The sequence below is a fragment of the Sphaeramia orbicularis genome, chromosome 20 (genome assembly GCF_902148855.1).
Source record: "Sphaeramia orbicularis chromosome 20, fSphaOr1.1, whole genome shotgun sequence".
Taxonomy (NCBI): domain Eukaryota; kingdom Metazoa; phylum Chordata; class Actinopteri; order Kurtiformes; family Apogonidae; genus Sphaeramia; species Sphaeramia orbicularis.
Genome location: NC_043976.1, coordinates 7467405 through 7491758, shown reverse-complemented (window position 1 = coordinate 7491758; position 24354 = coordinate 7467405). Strand labels below are relative to the sequence as shown.

Sequence of the window (24354 nt, the reverse complement as noted above, 5' to 3'; positions counted from 1 at the left end):
TGTATCAGCAAGTAATTATCAAAAACCAGGTGTAAATAATGTGACTCAAAACACAACACAAACTATTCCTTTAAGACGGTATCTTCAGTGTATTGGCAGGTATTAGCCTGACTGAACTTCAGTATATTCAGATGAAGTTAGGGGTGATTACATAGAATGGAAATCAGCAGTTGCTCAACTGTTTCTAAGTAATAATCATTAAGAGTAAAGAATGTAGATGGGGCAGATAGCAGCTTGTCTTTATTCTGCAACTAAAATAATCTCCAGATATAAGAGTTAATATTGGCCTGTTCAGCAGCTGTAAAAATCATGATGACTGATAGAGTTATGTTTTCATCATCCCACCACTTTCCAGAGGATCAAACGGTTACAGAAAATGAATGAATAAGTAAATGTTTTCATTACAAGTGAAGCATTATTACTGGGTACTATGATGGTGCTAAATTCAGGGTTTCCACACACTTTTGCAGGTAAATTAAAACTTTTCAATGATTTTGTGTCAGTGTTAGTGACACAATGGCCCAATGGTTAACTTAAAACAGGTCAAATCAGTTTAGAAACTCTAAACCTACTGTGTATTAAGACAAATTTTAATAAACAAGTGCACATACAGATGAAACAGTACTCCATAGTAATAATAATGACATACAGTACTATGTAAAGGTTCACATTTATATTGAGTGTTTTTACATTGTTGAAATGAGCATAAATATTTATTTTTCATTTAGATAAAACAAGAAAATGCAGGAAATATGCGCACAGCCTGAAAAACTGAACTAAATGTGTTACTAATGGATTCTCTATTTAGTGTGAGCCCTGTCCCTAGGACAAGAGGCAGCATAAACAATTAGAAACATCTAACATGTTGAATGAACCCTGGCATAAAACATCAGATATATTAGATCAGATAATGAATGCCATAAATCTCATCTTATCTGAACAAAGGAGTTAAAGATATGTTAAGTGCAAAGGGAGGTCACAGTAAATACAACCACTTTGGTTTATAGAGATATTTTTTTCCCCTAAAACTTTAGTTTTTCCTGCTGTACATACTTTGCATGTATCCAGACTGGATCAAAATACAGAGGCTGAGAAATGCATACGTGTGGTCATTAGAACTTTACAGTATTGTAGCTCACAACATTTCAGTGTATGAACAGAAGGAGACATCATTCAAGTCTCTAATTGTGAGACCTTTATTTTCACTTTGAATATTCAGAACAACAGTTTAGATAATATAACAGACAATGTAGATCCAGAAATGATGAAAAATGTTACATACTAACAGTTACATACATGTTAGTTACATACTAACAACAAAAAGCCTTTCTTTCTTTCTTTCTTTCTTTCTTTCTTTCTTTCTTTCTTTCTTTCTTTCTTTCTTTCTTTCTTTCTTTCTTTCTTTCTTTCTTTCTTTCTTTCTTTCTTTCTTTCTATTTCAATTTCTATGGTTTGCATATTCAAGGCTTCTCACTTTGTTTTTAATGCATTCAAGGGGGATTATTACTTCTTTTTTTTTACTTTGCATCCTTGCAACTGTGACAGACATTCAACACATACATGATGTAACAAGACAAAAAAGGGCAATCTGTATTGGTTTAGATTTAACTATGACCAGACATGAGGTGAATGGATTTTAGAGACTAAAGACTAAACTAACAAAATATACAATGGAAAACTGATGGTGCAGTGGAAAACCGCAGTGAGAAACCAAAAAGAAAAAAGAAGCAGAGATATTGTAGTTAAGAAGAAAACATTATGCTGGGTGTTTTTTTTTGTTTGTTTGTTTTTTTTACCCAGAATTCATCATGCTAGCAAAGAGCCTGCTCTGAGGAGGAATCAGGAAAAGGGAGGAAAGTAACCAAGTAAACACTGATAGTTTAGGAACAAAGATGTAAAATTCATCTGTGGGGTTCACAAGCATGCTTTGCAAATCTTTAAATTTCTGCTTGAAAATGTGCATTTCTTGATTTTTAGATCAGGATATGGTGATACACTCCTAGAATTAATATATTTTATTGCTTCAAAATTAATGTGATGTCAGTCATTTCACCAAGACCCTGAATGACTCTGAATATGAGGTCTGACTTTAATACTGTTTTATGAGAGATTTTGAGTCCTACGCTTACATATACAGACTTAGTTTGAGCCTTACCTTGACTTTTAACCATTGGGGATTATTTGTAGTTCATCGTGTGTTGTAATTATACAAGGTAACCAATTTAACGTTGAAATGTTCACTTTTACTCAATGGTGAGGAGTTTCCCCAAAAAAACACTTTTGAACATTTTACTTAATTTCATGGCTTTTCTGGGTTTTTCATGACTGTGGGAAACCGGTCTTTTTTGGGGGGACTTGTCTTAGTGCTTAAAATAACTACAACAATCTCCAAACACTATAAAACATGAGGCTTTGACTTGTTTAATAGCTATAAAACATGTACTAAATAGATAATGAAGCATAATAATTACTGTAGCTATGCCATATAATATCTTCTCACACAGGGAAATCAATGTCTTTGCATGTAAAGTTGAATATATGACCAGATCTGAATGTTCCCTGGATGTTCCTCTGATTTGGAGTCGGACATGCTAATACACAGCCCAAGGCACATTTGTCAAAATTTTGATCACACCTGATCTGCAGCAGAGTCCAATACATCCAAATTCTTATTGTTAAATACAGGACAAGCTCCCTTGATGCTGGATCTTACACTTCCTAGAAAGCACATGCCATATATTTTTACCTGCTTGACTCCACAGGTTAAGTTTATTCAGTTTTTGCATGTTGTCTCCCTGCACAAGAAGAAGACATCCAAAGTATGTCGTACAGTATGTGCCATCTTGGATCTGCAACATGCAACGTCTTGCACAAGACACAGTATGGGACTGTAAACAGTAAATCATGATCCCAGCCGTTGATGCCAGAGGGTATTTGATGTTAAGTGCACACTTGTGTCAATGCATGTCACAGACTTGGCTGACAGCTAAAGGTTATCCACAGTTACAAACACAATGACATGTACCACATGCCTTCAACAGAAGTATAAAAACAGGTGTTTTAGAGCCCAATGTGGTGCAGGTAAACATAGTAAATCACATTGGTGCATAAATAAATAATAGTCAGAGGCTGGTTCATGGAGAGTGTGTGAGTGGCGGATTCTCCAGTGGTGAGGTAACGCCGCACTGACAGACGGAAGTTTCAGGAATGACCCACCATACTCCTGGGACCTTGTTGGAGCACGTCTGCCATGCAAGAAACACCTCTGACAGATGACATCTACTACACAGTCATGCAGAAACACTGATGTTGTTTTAGTTTCCATGTCTCCTCAGTGCTGTTTTAGTATTCCCACAGGACCAGTGTGGACTTACAGCGAAGTCTAAAATTAAAGTTTTGTGCACACACGTATAACACCACTTATTTTACTTATATTAATAACATGAACGAAGTGTTCATATCCTTTAAGAAAGTATAATAGTTGCACAGTAAAATGCTCTCTTTTAGTGTTGTATTATTACATATTGTAATATGTAATATGTATGTTGTGTGCGTGTGCATGTGTGTGCGTGTGTAAGTGTGTGGGCGTGTGTGTGTGTGTGTGTGTCCGTGTCTAGTATGGAGGGTGGGAGGGAGGGGTTTTCTTTGTAACTGTTATTCTGTTTTTATTGTGTAATTGTTTTTAATTCTGTAAAGCACTTTGTGTTGCATCTGTGCATGAAAAGCGCTTTATAAATAAAGGTTGATTGATTGATTGATTGATTGATTGATTGATTGATTGATTGATTGATTGATTGTGTTGTTGGATTCCTGTTGCTGCTGCATTCATGTGTATGTTGCATTTTACTGCGGTAGGTGTTTAAACTCTCATTGAAACCAGTACTGCCAATGATCAGGTACGGTATGGTTGCAGAGATTTCTTAAACTGCACACTAGAATGAATGTAATTTACATTACCAAAACACTTACTAAAAAATATGTATGTTGATGTCACACAGATACAATAATAACGTCACTTTCGCTGTATGCAGTTTAAACAGGTTTTCAACATGATGTTGCAAATCTGTTGAGACGAATGGAGTAAAGTATAAAGATGCATACAACTGGAATACTCAAGAAAGTACCACTCATGCTTTAATGATATAAATACCCCAAAACACAGGCTCATAATGCATATAAGTCATACTGAAGAGGAGGGAATGGATTGAAACTGTAAAAGGTGTTCTAAATGACACAGAAGAACCAGAGTCACCATCTGAGAACAGAAAGTCATAAGAACAGACACCCTTCTGATGTGGACTCTCAGACTTGCCCCAGCCCCCTCAGGCTGGGGGGGTTCATTGTACTGTCTGTGTGTCCCTGCCACTGTCTCTCTCTACCTCCTCCTCCCTACATTCCTGATGTGCAGTGGACACTCTGCAATCCACACCCAGGACTCGCTCTCCTATTTGAGGTAAATAAATAAGCCAGTTTCCCAGGGGGAGGCTGTTCTCTGGAACGACCCCACAGCTTGACAGGAGTCGTGACGTGACGATCTGTAAGGAAAATGAAAGGATGTTGGTTTGGATTAAGTACTCCCATAAAGCTCATATTTGGGTTACATGAGGAATGCAGGGGAAACATGCCATATGATGAGGTCAAGAAACTCTACTCAAAGTGCACTGGGGAAGTGTTTTTCCTCTGTTGGCCTCTAAGGGGAGTATTAGACGTGAAAATACTGCAGGTGTGTGTTACAGCTGCAGCTGTCAAAGTGAACTTCACATCATCCAGGGCTGCTCAAAATTTAATGATTCCAGCTGAGACAGTTCAGAAGATGCAGATTTGAAAGGGTTTTCCAACTTCTGCATCAGTGGTAGAGTCTGTCTAAGTGCACATTTGAGGTTACTTATACTTTATATCAGTATTTTCATTTAGCTCCACTACACTTCAGAGGTAAATATGGTCTGTTGTCACTTTTTGTTCACGGTCTTCTTGTCCAGTGATGACCATGTATCTCCAAATGTGCTGGTTCTGAGTTAAACTGAAGGTTGAAGTGTTACTTTTATGGGTTGAGCTAAAAATGTACCTCCTTTAACCAAATAAACTCTAAAACACTCTTGCATTCACTGGAAAATGTACTATGACATATACACCTATTCTTTTTTTCTCATGAAAAGTTTGGTTATTATGATACAAAATTTTAGAGCTGGGCTATATGAAAATTTCATCTTAATTTTTTTCAGTGTTATGGAAGATTCAAGATTTTAATGAATTAATTTATGGCCTCATCGGCAGAAGACAAAACATGATCCAAAAATAAATTTCTTGCTATAACTATGTGTCTTATATAACTTCAGAAACAGTTTTTGTCAGGTACATTCCTCATTTTATTCCTATTTAAACATCACTAATCCCCTTTGACCTGGTGTAATGATTTCATGAGTCCCAGTTACACTTTATCTACCAAGAATAAATCACATTGTCACAATTGTTTCATGAGAAAAGGTTAAAATATTTTGTTCGAACTTTATGGGCAAGAGGCATACAGGTTGCACTTTCAATCTTTATTGAGTGAGAAAGGCCTCGAGAAGAATAATCTATACTCACTTTAAGCCTTTTTCATGATTTTTCCAAAAGCAAACCTCAAATAATCATATTTATTTGATATACTGTATATCCCAGTTGTACAATGCTGTAACTTAATATCCTATGTCATGTAGTTAAAATGAGCTGAATCCTAAACATGCACAGCAGTAAAATGAATCCAGAAACATCAGATATAGTTGTAAAACCTTGACTTCTCCCTTTGATACTTTACATTCTAACATGTAGTGGTATATTTTCACTGTTTGCTATTAATACTTTCCCTGAATCCGAACACTTCCTCCATCACTGTTTCAAATACAGTACAGTGTGTGTTCATTCGGCTTGGCCTTGGTGTGAATTGAATATGCAAACATCTGATCTGGACTTAAATGCACAACTGTTGTGCCACAAGGTCAGGAAATCAATACTACGAGCGCCACAAAGACTCATTGTATGTTCTGGCAGACTGACTGAATAAGAAAAGCTATACTTGTACATTAACATGTGCTATTATGTCTTCAAGGCTTTGCTTCAGTTCAGCTTCAAACATCATCCTTTAGAGGAGGAATTTGGCCTGATCGCTAAAAAGAACCGATCGTTTGACATCTCAGCTCAGATTACAGCAGAGAAAGAAAAAACACTGAAGGTAAAACATAGCAGTTTGTTTATGCTTTATCTCCGAGGCCCTTTTCTCTTGCATGAGCTTTATTGAGGGGATTACCCATGTTGCACTGGTGTTCATGTTCAGTCATTCAAAGTACATTGGTTCATAAAGAATAGAGGCTGCAGGGACGTATAGTAAACTCCACTGAAAGGTTGAAGCTTTCATCAGTAAATTGGGTCACATACTGTAACTCCAGCCTTGGGCACATTTCTCATCCTGAACTTCGGTTAAATAATTTATCCATGACGTTAATACACAGTGTGCTTTGTGAACTGTTGAATGAGTGCTGTTAAGTTGGACTGGGGGTTTTCTAATAGACACTCTTTGATTTCTTCCTAGCAGCATATGACGACTACTTTGGCTTATTCTGCTGGGAAGTTCAACACATTCAGTATGTCTCATGCATCCACTCCAAGATAAAACATCTGCTCTCTCATCCAAGTGCTGAATCATCAAGACAGTCATTCGATTCGTCCATAAATTAAACGTTCCTAATGCAGTCCAATAGTTGTAACAGAGCCAGTGTGATCAGGTATTCCCAGACTTTCTAAAACCTACAACTCAGAGGCTTCACACTGTCTTCTGATTTACTGCTCAGACTGCATTTTTTTTTAATGTTTGGCTGTTCACATTTTTTTTTTTTTTTAAGTGTGGCCAATATTAGATTCCAGTGTGAAATGAACTTAGCTACAACCACAAAAATATTGGAGTAGGAACTATTAAGATCATTCCGTTCAGTAAGAGTGATAATACACATGGGGACAATATTTCCCTACAAGTAAAAGGTTGCATTAAAACCTTACCTTTAAGCTAAAATATGCAAGTATTGTCATTATTTATTGTGCAGTAAAAAGGTTCCTGTCAGTGTTTTAGTGTTATACATGATACTTTGGATTCATTTTACTGCTACATTCATGCATATGTTGCATTTGACCTACTTAATGGCATGTGAGCAACTCTGTTTCGCAGAGTTGTGACAAATCTTAATGAAAAGTGATTTAAAAGTGGGTTTAATTTAATCTGATTGTTCAGACTGAAGTTACATTGAAAAAGATCAGATCTGTGTTTAATTCAGGCCCACATGTGGAAGTGAAAGATCAGATTCCATGTGAACAGAGTGAAAAAAAGAATCAGACTTGAGCCATTTTTGGTTTGTCCACTCAATGATCCATTTATTAACATTGAGAACATGTTAATCACTGCAAAGTTGCATCTTTTATATGTATTTATTGTTGGTTGATATATAGCCTATAAAGACCCAGTACTACTTTTGTGGCAATTCCAAAATAGTTTTTTCTCAACATTTAACTTTTCTTAAGTGACTTTTCACCATTTATTCTAATTTTATGCTCTGTGTTTTGCATTTTTAAGTGAAAATCAGGTATTTTCCTGCATTTAATTTAGTGATCATGTAGATGTTCATTGAAGCTCAAATGAAAGTTGAAGGTTATAATATAAAAAACACCGAAAACTGAAGAAAATTGGACTTTTTCCACTAAAATACATCATTAACTGAACATAAACCAAGTGTCTCAATCCACTGTCATTGATCCAACTCCATGGATTTTACTGGTGGATCAATGTTGTAGAAGATGACAATGTTTCGACGTTCACTACGGAGCCTCTGAACCTTCCAAATGGGTCATATCTGATGACCATGAAAAGATGACAAACTGCATTTTACACCACTTATTTACATGTATTAATAGGATTAGTGGATCAGAAGTTATTAAACATATTAGAAGAGTAGATGCTTTTGGTTGCCAGTGAATGTTTGTTTGTTTATGTATGTATGTATGTATGTATGTATGTATGTATGTATGTATTTCGTTCATGGTTGTGCATTTCATCAGTAACATTCAATAATCATCAAGTAAACAAACATGTACACACCCATACTCGAAAAGGAGCAGGATGAAGAAAATCTTATATTTTCTGCCCCCTTCTAAATAATAATAACCTTAATGGTTAGCCATACACAACTAGCTATAAAATCATACAGTATAAAGTCAGACAAACCAACTAAATACATCCAAAGATAGTACCAAATGAATACAAAACCAAGTGTAAAACTACATATCCAGAAAGTACAAAACATACAGGGTGGGGAAGCAAAATTTACAATGAACATTTAGTTGTTTTTTCTCAGCAGGCACTACGTCAATTGCTTTGAAACCAAACATATATTGATGTCATAATCATACCTAACACTATTATCCATACCTTTTCAGAAACTTTTGCCCATATGAGTAATCAGGAAAGCAAACGTCAAAGAGTGTGTGATTTGCTGAATGCACTCGTCACACCAAAGGAGATTTCAAAAATAGTTGGAGTGTCCATAAAGACTGTTTATAATGGAAAGAAGAGAATGACTATGAGCAAAACTATTACGAGAAAGTCTGGAAGATACTATTAAAGACGAACGGGAGATATTGTCACCCCAATATTTGAGGAACACTTGCGCAAGTTTCAGGAAGCGTGTGAAGGCAGTTACTGAGAAAGAAGGAGGACACATAGAATAAAAACATTTTCTATTATGCAAATTTTCTTGTGGCAAATAAATTCTCACGACTTTCAATAAACTAATTGGTCATACACTGTCTTTCAATCCCTGCCTCAAAATATTGTAAATTTTGCTTCCCCACCCTGTAGGTAAATATAAACCTGATACAATGATGCAAAAACATTTTACCAGTCCAAAGCAAGTAAATAAATACGTCACAAAATACAAAACAAATACGAAGCCAAATGTAAAACTTATAACTGTTCATATTATCTCATCTCATGGGATAGTCTTTATGAGATAGTCACTCGTTTATGAGAATGGAATCTATCTACTAAACATATCTTTTCAGCCACAGATCATGTGCATATTCTGGCACGGTGCAGTTTTACGCATTGTGTTGGTGACATGCGAGCAAAAATGTGCACAAACTTTTGACAGATTTTCCGTCAGCTCTGCATTGGCTAATGTTGGCAGCATTCTTAGTGCCTGCTCTGACATGTGGGCGCACTCGCAGTGTCAGTCCAGTTGTGCGCTCTCGGTGCAGAGTGTTTCTGTTGGAACTTTCTGTAGAAGTGAGTCAACACGGCACAGGGAGGACGCCACCCAGCCCCGCCGCTGGATCCCAATGCTGGGCTTCTACTCTCCGCCGAGGACTCAGGACACAAAGACAACTTCCCGTCGATCACTTCTCTACAGCTGAGGATCTTAGTTTTTTTTTTTGGTTCTTGGCGCAGCGGGGATGTTTATTGCCGTTTCGATGCGGCTTTTTCCTCATTGGAATTAACGCAGCGGTGGAGAAATGAAAGTGACGGTGTGTTTCGGGAGGACCCGGGTGGTCGTCCCTTGTGGAAACGGGGATATTAAAGTCCACAGTCTCATCGAACAAGCCGCGATGAGGTATAGAAAGGCGATCGCCAAGGTAAGTCCTCCTCTGGCCCTTTTTGTCGCGTTTTGGTTCGAGCCGGACGCATCTGCGCCGCCGGAGCCTCAACATGGCGCTTTTTCTCGGTTTGAGCAACAGGGAGAGAGTGGGTAGAGGAGAACCGGCGGCTGCCACCAAGAAACTGGAGCCCACAGAGGTTCCCAGGGGCCATGGGTGAAGGGAAAGTTTGAAAAATGTACCTTAAAACTGGCACATGAGTGTTGGTGGTGGTTATGAAGCGATCGCGCCAGTGTCTCCCACAGGTAGTTTTAGAAAGTTGGGAGGCATCTGGGCATGTAGAAGATGAAGAACATCGACTACATTCTGAGAACATCCAGGGAGTGTGAAGCAAGATGTTGGAAACTGGACCAAGTTACTTGCTTTGCGTGATTGTGTGTGTTTGTGTGCGCCAAAACTAGTCTCCAAATACTGTATTATGGCATCAGTAACACTGGTCAACAACAATTTTATTGTTTAAGTTTTTTGAGCTGATTTAGGATAATTTTGGTGTGCTGAATCCAAAAGTCACATTAATTTTGCTCAATCAGGTCAACTTTGTGAACTATGCTACATATTGGCTTTTTAACATTTTTGCTTACATTTATGGGCATTTTCACATCATATGATATAAAATTCTTTCATATTTCTTGCAATAAACGAGTTCTGAAGATTTTACTTTTGACAATTTATGATTAATGTTTTTTTAATATTACAGGTGAATGAAATCTCTTCGACTAGAAGATCTTGCAAAAATAAGCCTGACGTATTCTGCTACATCTGCTGTGAATACACCATTGTACCTAACAGGAATCAAGTCACAAGTTTCATAAAGTGTGCTTACCAATCTTGTTCTGGTATTAAACTTGGTGACCAAGATAAAGTTTGGGCGCAGATTGTGAGAAGATCAAATTTTTCAAAATCAAATTAGCAAAAAAACCCTGACCTGATTGAGAAAAACAGATGTCATTTTTGGATTTAGTGGTGCAAAATGGTCCTAATTCAGTTGAAAAAACCTAGACAACTTGCAAAAAACATTTTTTTGTAACCCAGTGTAATGAATTCAGTTGGTTTAAATAGTGTTTTATTGTCATAAGGAACAATACTGACAAAGCATCAACATAGTGTGATTCAATAATAAGATAAGAAAATCGTAAAAACAGCAGTCATAACAACAACAAAAACAACAACAACAACAACAGTGCGATTGAGTAAAATAGACAAATAGGTGAAAGAACATGACCAATAAAAGAAAAAGACAATCCTAGTGTGTGTATTTCACATGCATATTAACTGCATCTCATTGTAATATTAAATTATTTTGCTGGCCAGCTGTAAATTTACTGCACACTTATCATTTCTGTGTGAATTCACCTTTTCTCATGTAACTGTCCAAGCCAAAGAGTTTCATCGTAAAAGTTATAAAAAGTTACCTAAATGAATTCCCCATACACTAATGAAAAAAACACACTCATTGCCCCCTTAATTACCTGAAAAAGAAAAAGTTTTCTCAAGGTCATCCAAGTTTCATCTGTGAAGTGATGGAAGTCCTGACTGTGTGAAACTCTCCGGTGCCAAACTTGACTGAGGCCTGACTAGGACACTGATTGCTTTTCCCTTTGTGGGTTTCTAGTGGCTGTGCTTTAAAGCCCATTAAATGACTAATGAATGAATGAAGTTTGTTACGGTTGCCATGGTTAGTGACAGCACTTTCTCCTCTTTGCTGGTGGGTGGTGTGGTCACGGTAATGCTGGAGCTTCTCCTCAAGGGCTGGATGATAAACCAGCGCTAGTTTTGCCAAATTGGTCTCTTTTCTCAGGTGTAGACTCAGAAATCCTTTGTAAATCCTTCTGTAGTAGAAAGAGGGGCTGTTAAATTGGTTTCAGAGTGAGGTTACAGTGATGTCAGATGTGGGTCTGATTGAATGAAAAAAAAAAACCCTACTGCCTGATGCATTGCTTCATTTTAATTACCTTCATTTTAATGGAAACCAGTATGCTGAGCACCACAGTAACACATGAGAAGCATTTGACTCTCAGGCAATAATGCATATTCGCTGTTTCAGAGGAGCAGTAAACGTCACCAACAGTGATTTTGTAATTCATCATCAACGTTCACTCTTGTGGTGAACCCACGCACGCTTCCACACATCCACTCCTCTGTTTACAGATACTCAATGGTTTTCCTTGGTTCAGCAGAATAGAGGCGACTGGTTCATTGATCCGCTCCGTGGTACTGTAAATGTAGAAGTGTAGGCTTTCCCTCTGGAGAACACTTGGCACTGGGTCAACACTTACTACTCTATCACAGGCCAGGCAAGACCTTTGACCTGCAGATAGATGCGATCGTTGTATCATAATTGATGCTGTTTAGTCACAAAGGGCAGGAAAATCTCATATAAGTCATTTGAGATATCAGCTGGGGTGAGGCAGCTTGGGCATGAGGAACACAAACAAAGGAAAATGAAGTTGGTGTCTAATGCATTCTTAGATGACGGTGCAAAATCAACAGAAGTATCAAAAAAAGTGATTCGCTGATGTAAGTGTCGGTACATCAGTGTCATATGTGGAATGTGGGATGCATGCTCCGACAGGTAACATTAGTTAAAATATTAAATTAAAATAGTCGACTGTTTTAATAATGATTGGTTTTTAGAAGTTTTCAAGAAAAACAATCAAAATTCTCCTATTGCAGCTTCTTAAATGTGAATATATTCTGGTTTCTTTACTTCTGTATGATGGATAAACTGAACATTTTTGTGGTTTTGGACCAGTCAAGGCATTTCGGACAGATATCTTGGCTTTTGAGAAATACCTATTGGTATTTTCCACCATTTTCTGACATTTGATTAAAGAAAAGATCCATTTATCAAGAAAATAATCAGCAGATTAATCAACAATGAAAATACTTGTTTTGCAGCTTTAGCTGAAATGTGTCTCTCCAAAGGATGCCAATGTGAACCACCTTTAGTCTCATAATGGTGCAAACACTTACTTTAATGGTAATAATGACTATGATTTCTGGCCAAACCACAAATTTTTCAAAGAAGTTCAGTTCTGTTTTTTGTTGAACTTCCATCAGTGTATTTACAGCTGAAATTGTCTCCATCTACCATCTGCCTCGCTCTAATGTGCTTTATTATACATGACTCATCTAGAGTTGCAAAGATATTTGTTACATGTATAACTATGACAGTAGCTGGAGAAGATTCTTTGCTTAAGTATGATAGCGTGTAAACTTTCTAAACATTCTGTAAAAGTGTGTATTATCAACAAAATCAAATTAAAGTAGTAGTTATTGTACAGTAAAATGGTCATTGTGAGACATTTTGTATTAATATGGCTTCTGGATTAATGTGTTTATTGACTTTTACTGCTGAAAATGTTTAAGGTTGAACTTGAATTATTCTATAAACTATTATTTACTTTAATCTACACTAGTGCATCATCATGAGACCAACATATGTCTAAGAAGGCTTGTTTTTAGTTTTTTGTTAATAGATTTCCCTGTTAGTCTAAGAGAAAAGAATGTTTTTCTAATAGTTCATCTCTCTTAAGAAGGAGACTACATTTCTCAACTCATGACAAAACACTTTGTCACAAACACTAAAAACAGTGAGGACCTAAAATTGTGAGAAAAATGCTGTGAGGTTGCCTCTGAGATGTAGTGGAGTACCAGTAGAAAGCAGTGTGACATAAAATAGTAGAGTAAAGTGCAAAGCTGTACCTAAGTCCAGTACTTAGTTACATTCCACCACTGTCTGTGATACTTTGATTGCGGTAATATCTTCTTCCCTATGTTTACACCCAAATGTCATTGGAGTTGCAGTTTAGTCAAATGTCAGTGTAATTTGTGGAAGAGAGGGTTGCAGTGACCTGTGACTTCACCTCCATTTACTATTGGAGGTTGTGAATAGGCTGTAAGAGCGACATCAGACAGTGTGAGAGGCTGTGCAGCTATACCTGATCTCCTCTGGGGACTCTTGAGGGCTTCAACACAGTCTCAGTGGGTTCAGGAAATACGCATCAATCAGCCACTCAAGCACCATTAACTTTGGAGTCATTCTGGTCTAAAGTATGCACAGTCATGAACGATGAATGTAATTGGCTTCTCAGGCTTCACATCCAGCTTTTTCTGCCCGTAAGTTGTTTGTATTGCTTGGCCAGTCATGTAATAAGTGCATACTTAGATCTTAGTCATGGAAGGAGAAATATGAAGATGTTATTTAGTGGAGTGGCCTTTCCTTCCAGCATACAAAGCACCACGTGGACGTGACTACAAGCTTCAGATCTTCCCTCAGCCTCCTACAGTTTGGTTTCAGTCACATCTGGTACACTGTCACAGGCCTTAAAGAATAGAACACTCAAACAGTCAGACACCGGATCCATAATTTGTGGCTTTTATGCTTTGAAGAGCTGCATCTCTCAATCCCATTTGTCTCCTATTTTCCCACAGCTGCTTAACCTAAATGTAGGTTGGAGCCTTAAAGCACATAATTGCCCTTTTTCCTCCCAACATTCCAAAAAAAGTTAGGTTTGGAGGCATGTCACAACATACTTAAGTTGCTAAAATATACAAATGAAGAATATCCTCTGGGACAAGGGAACAAACAATACTCTCATGGTGCCATTTTACTGCTTCTTTTTTATGATATGAAGCATTCCTGCAGTATAAGATGAGTGTGTGTCCTATCCTGTGGATATCTGAAGGCTGTTCGAACATTAAGGCTCAACTTGGCACCAATAATATCACAGTTATTATTATTATTGTTACCTGGAATGACTAACTTTGAGGGGAAATAGTAGCTCAGAAATAAGTAGATAAGTGGCTCTTGGCTCTTCCCTTTATTGGTATTATTTTAGGGTCTGTAAAGAATCCACCTATTACAATAAAGTAAAAGTTTTATTAGATGATTTTACCTGGAGCCATTGGAAAAGATGAAATCTGTCTTATTATTGGGTATGGTGAAGATTGAGAGGTACTATGCGCTTCTGTCTTGTCATATTTATATTAATCCGTTAACATTAACTAATTTTACAGTTAGGGTTGGGCTGTAACAGAAGTGGAGGTCCAAAATACATGTGCTCGAGGTCATGTGAAAGGGAAAATCCTCACAAAACCCTTGTTAACTACGTCGGTTTAACCTTTTAACATCCACTCTTTTCATGAAATCCATGTAACCTTAAGCTAGGGTTAGGGTTACATTTGAGCCATGATTAAGTTGGGGCAGTTTAGGTTGTGTTTCAGCAACATGGCAAACACCTAAACAAGGAGGATCGCATTCAAGTGAGGTCTTATATAATTGATTAATTGACTCGAATTGATGAAAAATATATTCAGTTACAATTTTCCTGAATTGAAGCTTTGTTTCCTTAATTTTGCTGCCCCTAAACATTGGTTCAACATCATGCAGCATAGATAGAAGAGATGAGGACAAAAAGGCAGAAAATGTCTGTATGTTTACTTTTCTTTATTGGGACCATCATTTAGCCCTTTAAACTTTTAAGCATTCACACAAACATTAAAAATATTTGGCTTTTTTTGCCTCTTGAGTATGTTAGTTCCATGTTGTTGTTAGTAAGTTGGATCCAAATGTGCTGAAAACTGCAGTCACATATTGTTTGTAGATGTCATTTGACTTGTTTGTTGTTGTTATTACCTCTGCCAGGAGGTATTGTGATCGCTTTGCTTTGTGTGTTTGCATGCGTGCGTGTGTGTTTGCGTGTTTGTTTGTTTGGGGCAGATCTGTCTTGGCGGAGGTCTGTGCTCTCCGAGTGCTTTTCTTGTTTATATATAGATATTCCTATAAATAATTTTATACTGTGGTTATTGTTGATCTCTCTCTCTCTCTCTCTCTCTCTCTCTCTCTCTCTCTCTCTCTCTCTCTCTCTATCTATATCTATCTCTATATATATATATATATATATATATATATATATATATATATATTTACTTTTATATATTTTGTGCTTGTTTCATCTAGTTCTGGAATAAGGGACAACTTATTTGTCATTTTCAGACATGTCTTTATGTTTTTGCCAATTCAAAACCTGTGCTGAAGGTTCTGCCTTTACCATATAATCTCTCATTATAATTGGCATGTGTGCAGTAGATCCCCTCCAATAACAGGAGATAGGAGAGCCTCCTTGTAGAAAAATTTGCACCCACCCAAGCACCACCTACAGGAGTAAAACGTCACATCCTGTAAAGAATCAAGAATGCAATGTCACCCAAGACCATCTAAACCAGGGGTGAACACACTTTTTTGGCTTGTGAGCAACTTTTAAAATGATCACGACAAAATGATGCACGTCCACTATATATTAATATATATCAGCAGAAAGGTCAGTAGGTAATACTACTGGCATGTACACTAGTGGCTGCATTGCTCAGTGGGTAACAGTGATGACTACAGTATGGGCGACTGAGATTCGAATCCAGGCAAGAGCGGCACCATCAGTGTCAGTTAGCCCATAGGTTAACTTCTATTTTTTTAATGTCATGTGGTCTACTCGCACTACCTTCACCCCTGGTCTAAATGCATTATCCACGCTATCAGTGGAAAAGACACTTGTCAGGGGCCCTCCTGACTTCAACAGAGTCATGGAAACATTTGCATCTTTTAAGGACAAATTGGTGTAATTTAGATATAAGTCAATAAATTATGTTATTGTGTATTTTTATTTTCATATAAATTAATATTTTAAAAATAGTGGTACATGTGCTTTGGTGTATCCTAGGGGGATATGTAGTTATAGTGCATCCAAAAAGATGACTTACATATCAAAAAATATTTTCACCAGCCACCACTGGCTTTAACATGTCTGTTATTGTCATGATTCCTATCCTCTTTGCACTAACTCAGAGTGGTTTCTCTACTTTTCTGAGAGACACATTTTTTCAAGATGTTTCTTTGAACACTTGTTCAAGTTGAATAAATCACTCTTTATGTCCTCTTAAAGCATTATTCCCACCCTGACTCCATCAGTGAAGTCAATCCACTGCTCGGTTTCCATTGTACTTGAAAGAGCCAGATGGTTATTTTAGCTGATGGGAATGGGCACCCGATACAGTAATCTGCTATAAAACCACATATGAAGACACATTATTACAGCTGGCTGTGTATTGAAGAGGACACTTGTAAAGGCAACTGTCAGCTTGATTGCAAGGGTTCAGCCTCTGTCTTGGCAAGTGCTGATATTTCTGTAGTCACTGTAAGAAAAGGCTGCAAATAGGAAACAATCCAGTATCATATCACATTTAATGGTTAAAAATGCTTCCAGTCCTACTCATCTGTTCTGCTAATCATGGGCCCCGACTGAAAGTACGACTAGAACCTTTAATACTCTTGTATTCTCAGGTAAGGACCTAACATCAGCCAGTGCAGTGGTACAGAAACAGTGTAAAGAGAAAGTGGGAAGTGCCGCTGGAGGAGTTGTCAGAGCTCATTAGCTCACCACACTCAGAGGCTCAGTGGTTATGTAATGGAGAGGAGCTGCTGCATGAGGATAGGAATGTTACAGTAATGGGGGATTGCTGGGGAGGGTTATCATGTGGGTTGATTGGAGAAGGGTGAGCGTTAAAGGCCCTGAAGGATGACGGGATGAAGTGTGATTGACGGTAACAGAGTACAAGTAGGCCTGCGGGTCAGCTGTGGTCAAGCGGCACTGATGTTTTAGAATTCATTTACTACCACAGCGGGGATCAGAACGGACGACGAACAAGAGAAGTGTGGACTCAATAACCTTTTGTCCTCCTGTTGTACTTTCCTCAAGCTTTTTTCTCTATTCTGTGACTATTGTTTTTCCTCCCTCCTTGTATCATTATTACTCCCTCTTCTTTTCCCATCCTGGTCGACGCGGTGTCGTCTTCCAGCCATCTGTGTCTGCACTTTCATACTCCTTCCAGGGGAATCGTTGCCTGCCAGACTATGAGTGAAACATCACGTACCTGCTGTGGCAAAAGGCACGAGTTGCAGTTTGCCCAAGCATCCAGAAAAGATGTTCAGATCCCCAGCCTGCATAGATGAAGAATGATGGTTAACCCCTGTTTTTTTTCAGCTTATTTTAACCTTTACCGACCCAAAAGCATCTGTTGATCAAAAATGTCTAATAACTGTTGAACCACTAATTGTGTCAATACATTTGAATAATTCATGTAAGATACACTTTGTCAGCTTTTCAGCAACAGCTGATGTTTCAGATGCCTCCATAGGCTCCATAGTGAACATGTAAATGCCATCATCTTCTGCAACATTAAATCACCAGTAATACCCATGTAATTTGATAAATGACAGTGTATGGAGACAATTGTTTTTATATAGAATTAATGATTTTTTTTTCTTAAAAAAGTGTTGTTTTCTCTGTTTTGATATTATAACCTTTGCATTTCCTGAGCTTTTATTAACACCTACATGGTCAGTAAATTAAATATAGGAGAATACCAAATTTTTCATGGAATAAAATGCAAAATGCGGCAGATAATGTTATAATAAACGGTAATAAATCACTTGGTAATTGAGAGAAATTTATTTGGACACCCCCAGAAAAATAGTTCTGGGTCTTTATGGGTTAAAATACATGCAAGTGAACAACTCTGGTGTTATGGGGATTGTCACAATTCTACAGCAATAAGAGAAAAAGGCAGGTGGTGTTTGTTGCTGTTTGGGGTCTAATTCCACATTGCAGCTGGTGCAGCCTTTAGATGCAGTAGTATATAGTTAAAACACAGGTGTACTAAAATGTGGATGACAGGTAGTCATCTAGTCAAGGTTTAGAGCTCATAGAAAGTAGCGTATTAAAGTTTAGGTATTCGGTGAAGAGACTGATGAATATTGGAATGTTCTCAACTGGTAAAGTGAGTCACCTGACCTGGCACAAACCCCAAAACAAGCAAGAAGTGAAGCTGGCTGGAGTACAGGCCTGGCAGAGGTCCATTCGTCAAGATAACTGTTAATGTTTGTGTGTTTGAGACTTCAGATTGTCACTGACTCCAAATAGAAAATGAGTCTGCAATAAAAACAAACAGCGTCCAAGTGGGTAGGACCATTAATGTAGGTGTTACTACATGTGTGTGTTTTTGTGTAGTTTATGAGTGAATATCAAGGAGAACTGTTGTCTGTGAAGACTGAAGTGTAACCTATGTGGCTGACTAGCTGCATTTATGTGGACCTTAAAATTCAACAATAAAATGGAATAATTGGCAGAATAAAAGCAGTTCATGCAGCGACATCTATGATTAGGTTTAGGCCAAACTGTAAGATAGTTTTGATCGGGTGGAGAGGGGTGGGTTAATGCTGATTACATACAGTATATCCTGTCTGTGTGTTTGTCCTATGTGGGGTTAATACAAGGGCAGCAACCAATGACTATTTCAATAGCCACCTAGTCATCAACTACTGTAATGACTAGTCGACTAGTTACACTATGAACTGAAAAAAAAAAAGGCTCTTATTTATATTTATTGCAGCAATAAAACACATTATCTGTTCTTTCACAAGAACATTTTATGCATAACAAAGATGTCATTAACAATCTGTCCGCTAAAAATTTTGTACTCTCCATTGGGATTGCTTTGGGCATATAAATGAGCAACTTGTTTGGTAAATGATTAAGTTCACAGTTTGAAAAACTACTGTCCACCGAACTACAGCTCCTGAGTAAAAGGCTGTTTGGCAAATGTCCCTTTGCACATGGTTTGCACCAAGGACAATGGCTCTACCATAAGCCCCTTATCTTTTCCAAACAAAGTCTCTCTTTAGGGTCAAGCTCTAAAAACTTCAGAACTTCTCCACTGAGTCCCATGCACCTCAGGTGCACAAACAGTAGATACTGTATGGTATGCACATGATATGAGGACAAGTGCATGCAAGGACTTGTGACTGCAGAGAAAGAGAGAATATCAGCCACCCTCCTGGATGTTGGACTGAAAGTGCAGAGCCTGAGAGTTTCATACAAAGCCAGGAGCATTTCTGGCAGTGGCAGCTAAACACAGTGATGGAGGCAGGCCACATGACATAATGCAAACTGCCAAAGCCTGACTATGCTATTGCAATGTTAATCCGTTTCATGACTGATATCTGACAACATATATCCTCTGTTTCCGTCTCATACAGACATTTCACTTTTCTGTCCTTCCAATTCACCTCATATCCTTGGGGGAAATCAAAGAAATTCCTAGGTTGGATAAATCATGTACAGATTTAAGAAGCCTTGACACTTGTGGGTGTGTTCAACACGTGTTTCCTCTGTATTTTTATTATTATTTTTTAGAGATAATATGCTCCATTCAGCCGTGGTTCAGTTTGACCATTCTGACAAATCAAACAGACTTCTTGATAGCTGCCAGCTTGTGTTTTTCTGTCCCACTTTCAGGCTCAAGATGGCAGACACTGTGTTTGGTTATGGTCGGTCAGTGGGTCAGATAATCCAGCTGATCATTAGCCTGAGCCGTTAGGAGCAGAGTATAACAGTCATGCACTGCTTGAGCTTGCATGAATTAGACCTTGTTTGTATAATACTATTCACACTTTGCGGGGTCTGAATCCTCAACAAAAATGACAAATATTCCTGGATTTTCAGTGACAGCCACTGAAATATATAGGTATATCCACACATTTGAACCCATTTTTCATCAATAATGATTTTCTTCATATTTGTTTGCTTCAGATTCCCACTTATGTAGATCTGCACCAGATTTCTGCTTTTTCATTCACTCAATACATTTCAACACATTAAATGAAATTCATCCAGGTGGCAGATGTTGGGAATTAGTAAATCAGTTTAACACGTTCAAAAATAACTACTGTCTGACAGGACATTTTATAAACTTTCACTGGTATCAGACATTGTTCCAGTAGTAGTCAATAGATAATATCAAGTTTCAAAACTGGAAACACTGAGTTCAAGGAAAAATAATTGTTAGTTTATTATTCAATTAAATATTTATTAATCAATTAGTTTGGGTTTTATGTTCAGTGAATCCATTTTGTTTGGATATTTCTTTGTTCAGTTCAACAGTTATATGATTTTTATTATGTGACAGTTAATTCAATACATGCATAATGTGTTTTTAGTGTTCGATTTTTTCCACAGCCTATCATTATTATATTAGTCTTTAAAATTCCATTGTAGGTTGACCTATAGTAACCACTCAGTAACATGCAACACATGCATTAAGGTCATTTAGTAATATAGGTAAAAAATTATAGGCTAAATACAGTTGTTAAAATTTTGATTTGTGTATCCAACCCTTCACCTTTAACCTTTTGGGTCCATGTTGCCGTTTGTATAGTACTGGATGCCCAGACTGTGTGATTGTTCCAAGTACAGAAGTAGATTTACATGAACACACAGAGATTATGTGGAACTGTCTTTTCATGGATGTGTAAAAACGGCAGCTTCAGTGTTTTTGTAAATAGTCACCTGTCTGCTTTGAACTAATCTACTCTGTCTGAATTATCCCAAAGCCACAATAAACAAACTACTGGGTGAAATCAATGCCTTTTTCCAATTGTCCCTCTAAATTCCTCTGGCACATTGATTAGGATTGATGTCTGGCAGATTATCTTCTAGCACAAACATTTTTCAGATTAAATAACCATCTGATTACATGACAAACTGATGTTATCAATCTAGACTCTTCAATCATAACAGTCAAAGATGTGCCCATCCCAAGTTACCACTACCATCAAGTCCTTACCTGAGTTTCCTCGGATATTGTTGGCATAATGTTGATTTGTTTTTCTCCCTTCTAAATGAAAATATTAGCTGCTGCCATCAGAAGTGGGTATTCTGCTGCATCACAGCATTTTTGTTAAATGCTACACGTTTGTTGCTGCAGGTGATTTGAACACACAACCTTATGATCTGGAATCAGACAGACTGCCATTGCACCACAAGGTCTTCTCTGCTGGGTTTATGCAGTTACCTTTTCATCCTGTTTCTAAACCAGCCATGGTTTGGGTAGATAGATAGTCGGCAAAGGGAATAAATGAGTTTGAATACCTGTTTATTCTCTTCTGAGAAACATAATAGAATCATCTTGAAGGCATTAAAGTAAATCTGTCTTTGAGAACATGGTCCGGTTGACTTCTGATTCTGGTTTTCTGGACCACCGATGAGTTCAAGTCTCTTAGCTGGACTCTTCAGCAGCAACCTTGACCCTTTCATGCATGACGTCCACATTTGTGGACACATAGTTTAAGCTCACTTTCCATATAAAGGCAATATTCTCCAAACCTAGTAGGGGCGGTCTCTATAGACCCTAAGCAATACAATGAAAAAAAGTATCATCTTAGTTTTAGAATTTTGACTGCTTTGTGATCTCATAAATTTAAGATGGCCTCTGGTGATGGCCATGTGCTGAATGCTTCAGGAATATCTGTAAAAAACTTTTACTCAAAGAGGCTGAGCCAGGTATACTAAATTTCTCATTTATAAGGTGTAGGTATATTTATATGTCTGATAAATGTTAATATCTTTGCATATAAAACAATAATCTTTCAACAATTCAAATAACACCAGCAGGTAGCATAATATACTATTTTGACTTTTTTGATGCATCAAGTATTCATACCACCATGGGGATTTTCCCTGTCTAAACATGTAAAATCATTTTTTTCTCTCTTGCATGTGTTTGTGCATCCTATAAAACATTTAACTCTCATAATGTTGCATTTTTTTGTCTGAGGCGATTTAGTGATTTTTAACATCTTTACTCCTTTGGTGCATGGTGTCCCTATATGTGGACACTTGAATATCTTCTTAATAAAACCATATTTAAAAAAATAATTCAGAATGCATGTGAAGTTTAGCCTAATTTTGAGTAATAAAATCAATCAAAAAAAAAAAAAAAAATCAAAAAATCTACTTTTTTTGATAATTCATGCATGATGCTGCTGAGACTATTCGTTTCTTTTACAGACTGCCCATTATAAAAGCAAAGAAACAAAAAGGTTAAAAGACTTTCAATCAAAGAATGATAAAAACTACATAAAATAGGTTTAGAAACACTAAAAGAGTAAAGCCTCTGCAGCAGGTGGATTCTTTGTTGACTTTTGAGCAATGACTCAGTATTTCTGTCCAATGAGAATCAAACATAGTAGCATGATATTTGTACCATATCTAAAAATGTTATCTGTCTACAGTTTGGACATCCTCACCATGAATAATGCTTCAGGCTCAGACTTCATAATCAGCTCTTTATTCTTTGCCACGTTCAGGTCTAGGAGATTGTCATCACACCACTGCACGACTTCTCTGTGAACTCTGAAAACAAAACGCAGTTATCATTTGTCTTAAAAATCTGACTGTGACTCCACCTTCTGATCTGAAAAAACATGCTATGGTAACAAGGTATAAGTGGCTTCCAAATGTTTTGCCTTTTTCATCAGTCTTGATCTGTCTTACTAACACTCCCTCTTAGTCACCACAACATAGTGGTTTTATTTTAGGAAACCATTTAATTATTACCTTTTCATGTTTAGAGCCAGATGGACAGATGATGGTTTAAGTCATAATCTCAGCAGTTTATGGTTTTAGAGAAGTCATGGAAGTCTTATCTCCTCCTTAGAGAGGTCATTGTTTCTTTTGCCTCTTATTCTTTGCCTTTTACATGTCTTTTCAGGCATATTGATGATTGACTGTTACTTACTGAAGTAAATCTAATGAAGTCTAAATCTACTTCTTTGTGTAACCTTGCATTAAGATATGGTGCAGTAGCCAGAAATATGTCTTCATCAAAGACTATTACGACTCCTTGTACTTGGATTCTTTGAAATGGAAAATGTTAGTAAGATAAGGTGCTGAATTAAATGTATTTGAAACAGAAATTGGTCAGCGTTATGTTTGCTAATTGTGGTAAAATGGAAAAGCACTTGTACCCTCCTGAACATGCTCTTGGAGGCTGTTTTGACAGCTTGAACTGTCTACACTTTGCACGTCTTAACATGGAGGCCCCATTTCTTTTGCTCTTAAAATACACACAGGCTTTATTTTCCATTCAGTAATGGTATATGCTGCAGTAGCTCCACTTTATAGTCAAGAGAAGCTCCCAAATCTGGTTCTGTGAAGTTGAGCAGCTTTCCCCTACTATTTAGCTTGCAGTTACAGCTATACAATCATTTCTGAGAAGCACAGCTTATCTTGAGGCTGAAATAATCACATTGGTTCAGTTCAACTGCAGTGAGTGCAGCCAAGTAGACATTTCTGTGTAGACTAAAAACTTGACTGGTTTGTAGAGTTAGGATTAGAGCTGCATCTATCGATTATTTGCATGTAATTGATTAATCTATTGATCATTTTCTTTGTTTCAATTAAATGATTATTTGAAAAGGTAAAAAAAGATGTAAAAATGTGAAACAGACATGTCTGAAAATGACAACTTGCGCTTTATTCCAGAACCAGCTGAAACAACTGCAAAAAGTTTGAAAGTAAAAGGATCTGTAAGGGTTTATTCACACCTGGAAAGTCCTTTGGTCCGCTTATTCGATTCGGATCGAATACAGACTATTTTTTTCGTTTGGGTCGGATCGCATTCTCGTTGCACTTTTTGCTAGTGGACCGAAATTTGTAATCAGAAGCACGCATGTGGTGAACTGTGCTGGCATTGGACAGAAAAGTCGGGGGCGGGGTGAATCAGAGATGGCGAGTGTTGATGAAAACAAACATTGAGGTCCTACGTGCAGTTATTGTTTTCAGA

The 24354-nt window shown here is 37.4% G+C and overlaps 1 protein-coding gene across 2 annotated transcripts in view; it reads left to right on the top strand.

The window, feature by feature from the left end:
* Positions 1-9223: 9223 nt before the first annotated feature.
* pard3aa (par-3 family cell polarity regulator alpha, a) overlaps positions 9224-24354 on the top strand; it is a 426578-nt gene continuing 411447 nt past the window's right edge. The window contains exon 1 of one of the 2 annotated variants that reach the window (XM_030123467.1): positions 9224-9654. In XM_030123467.1, the coding sequence (XP_029979327.1) occupies positions 9535-9654 (120 nt within the window). In that variant the 5' untranslated portion in view covers positions 9224-9534. The remainder of the gene's footprint in view (positions 9655-24354) is intronic. The other variant, XM_030123466.1, reaches the window with a different exon arrangement.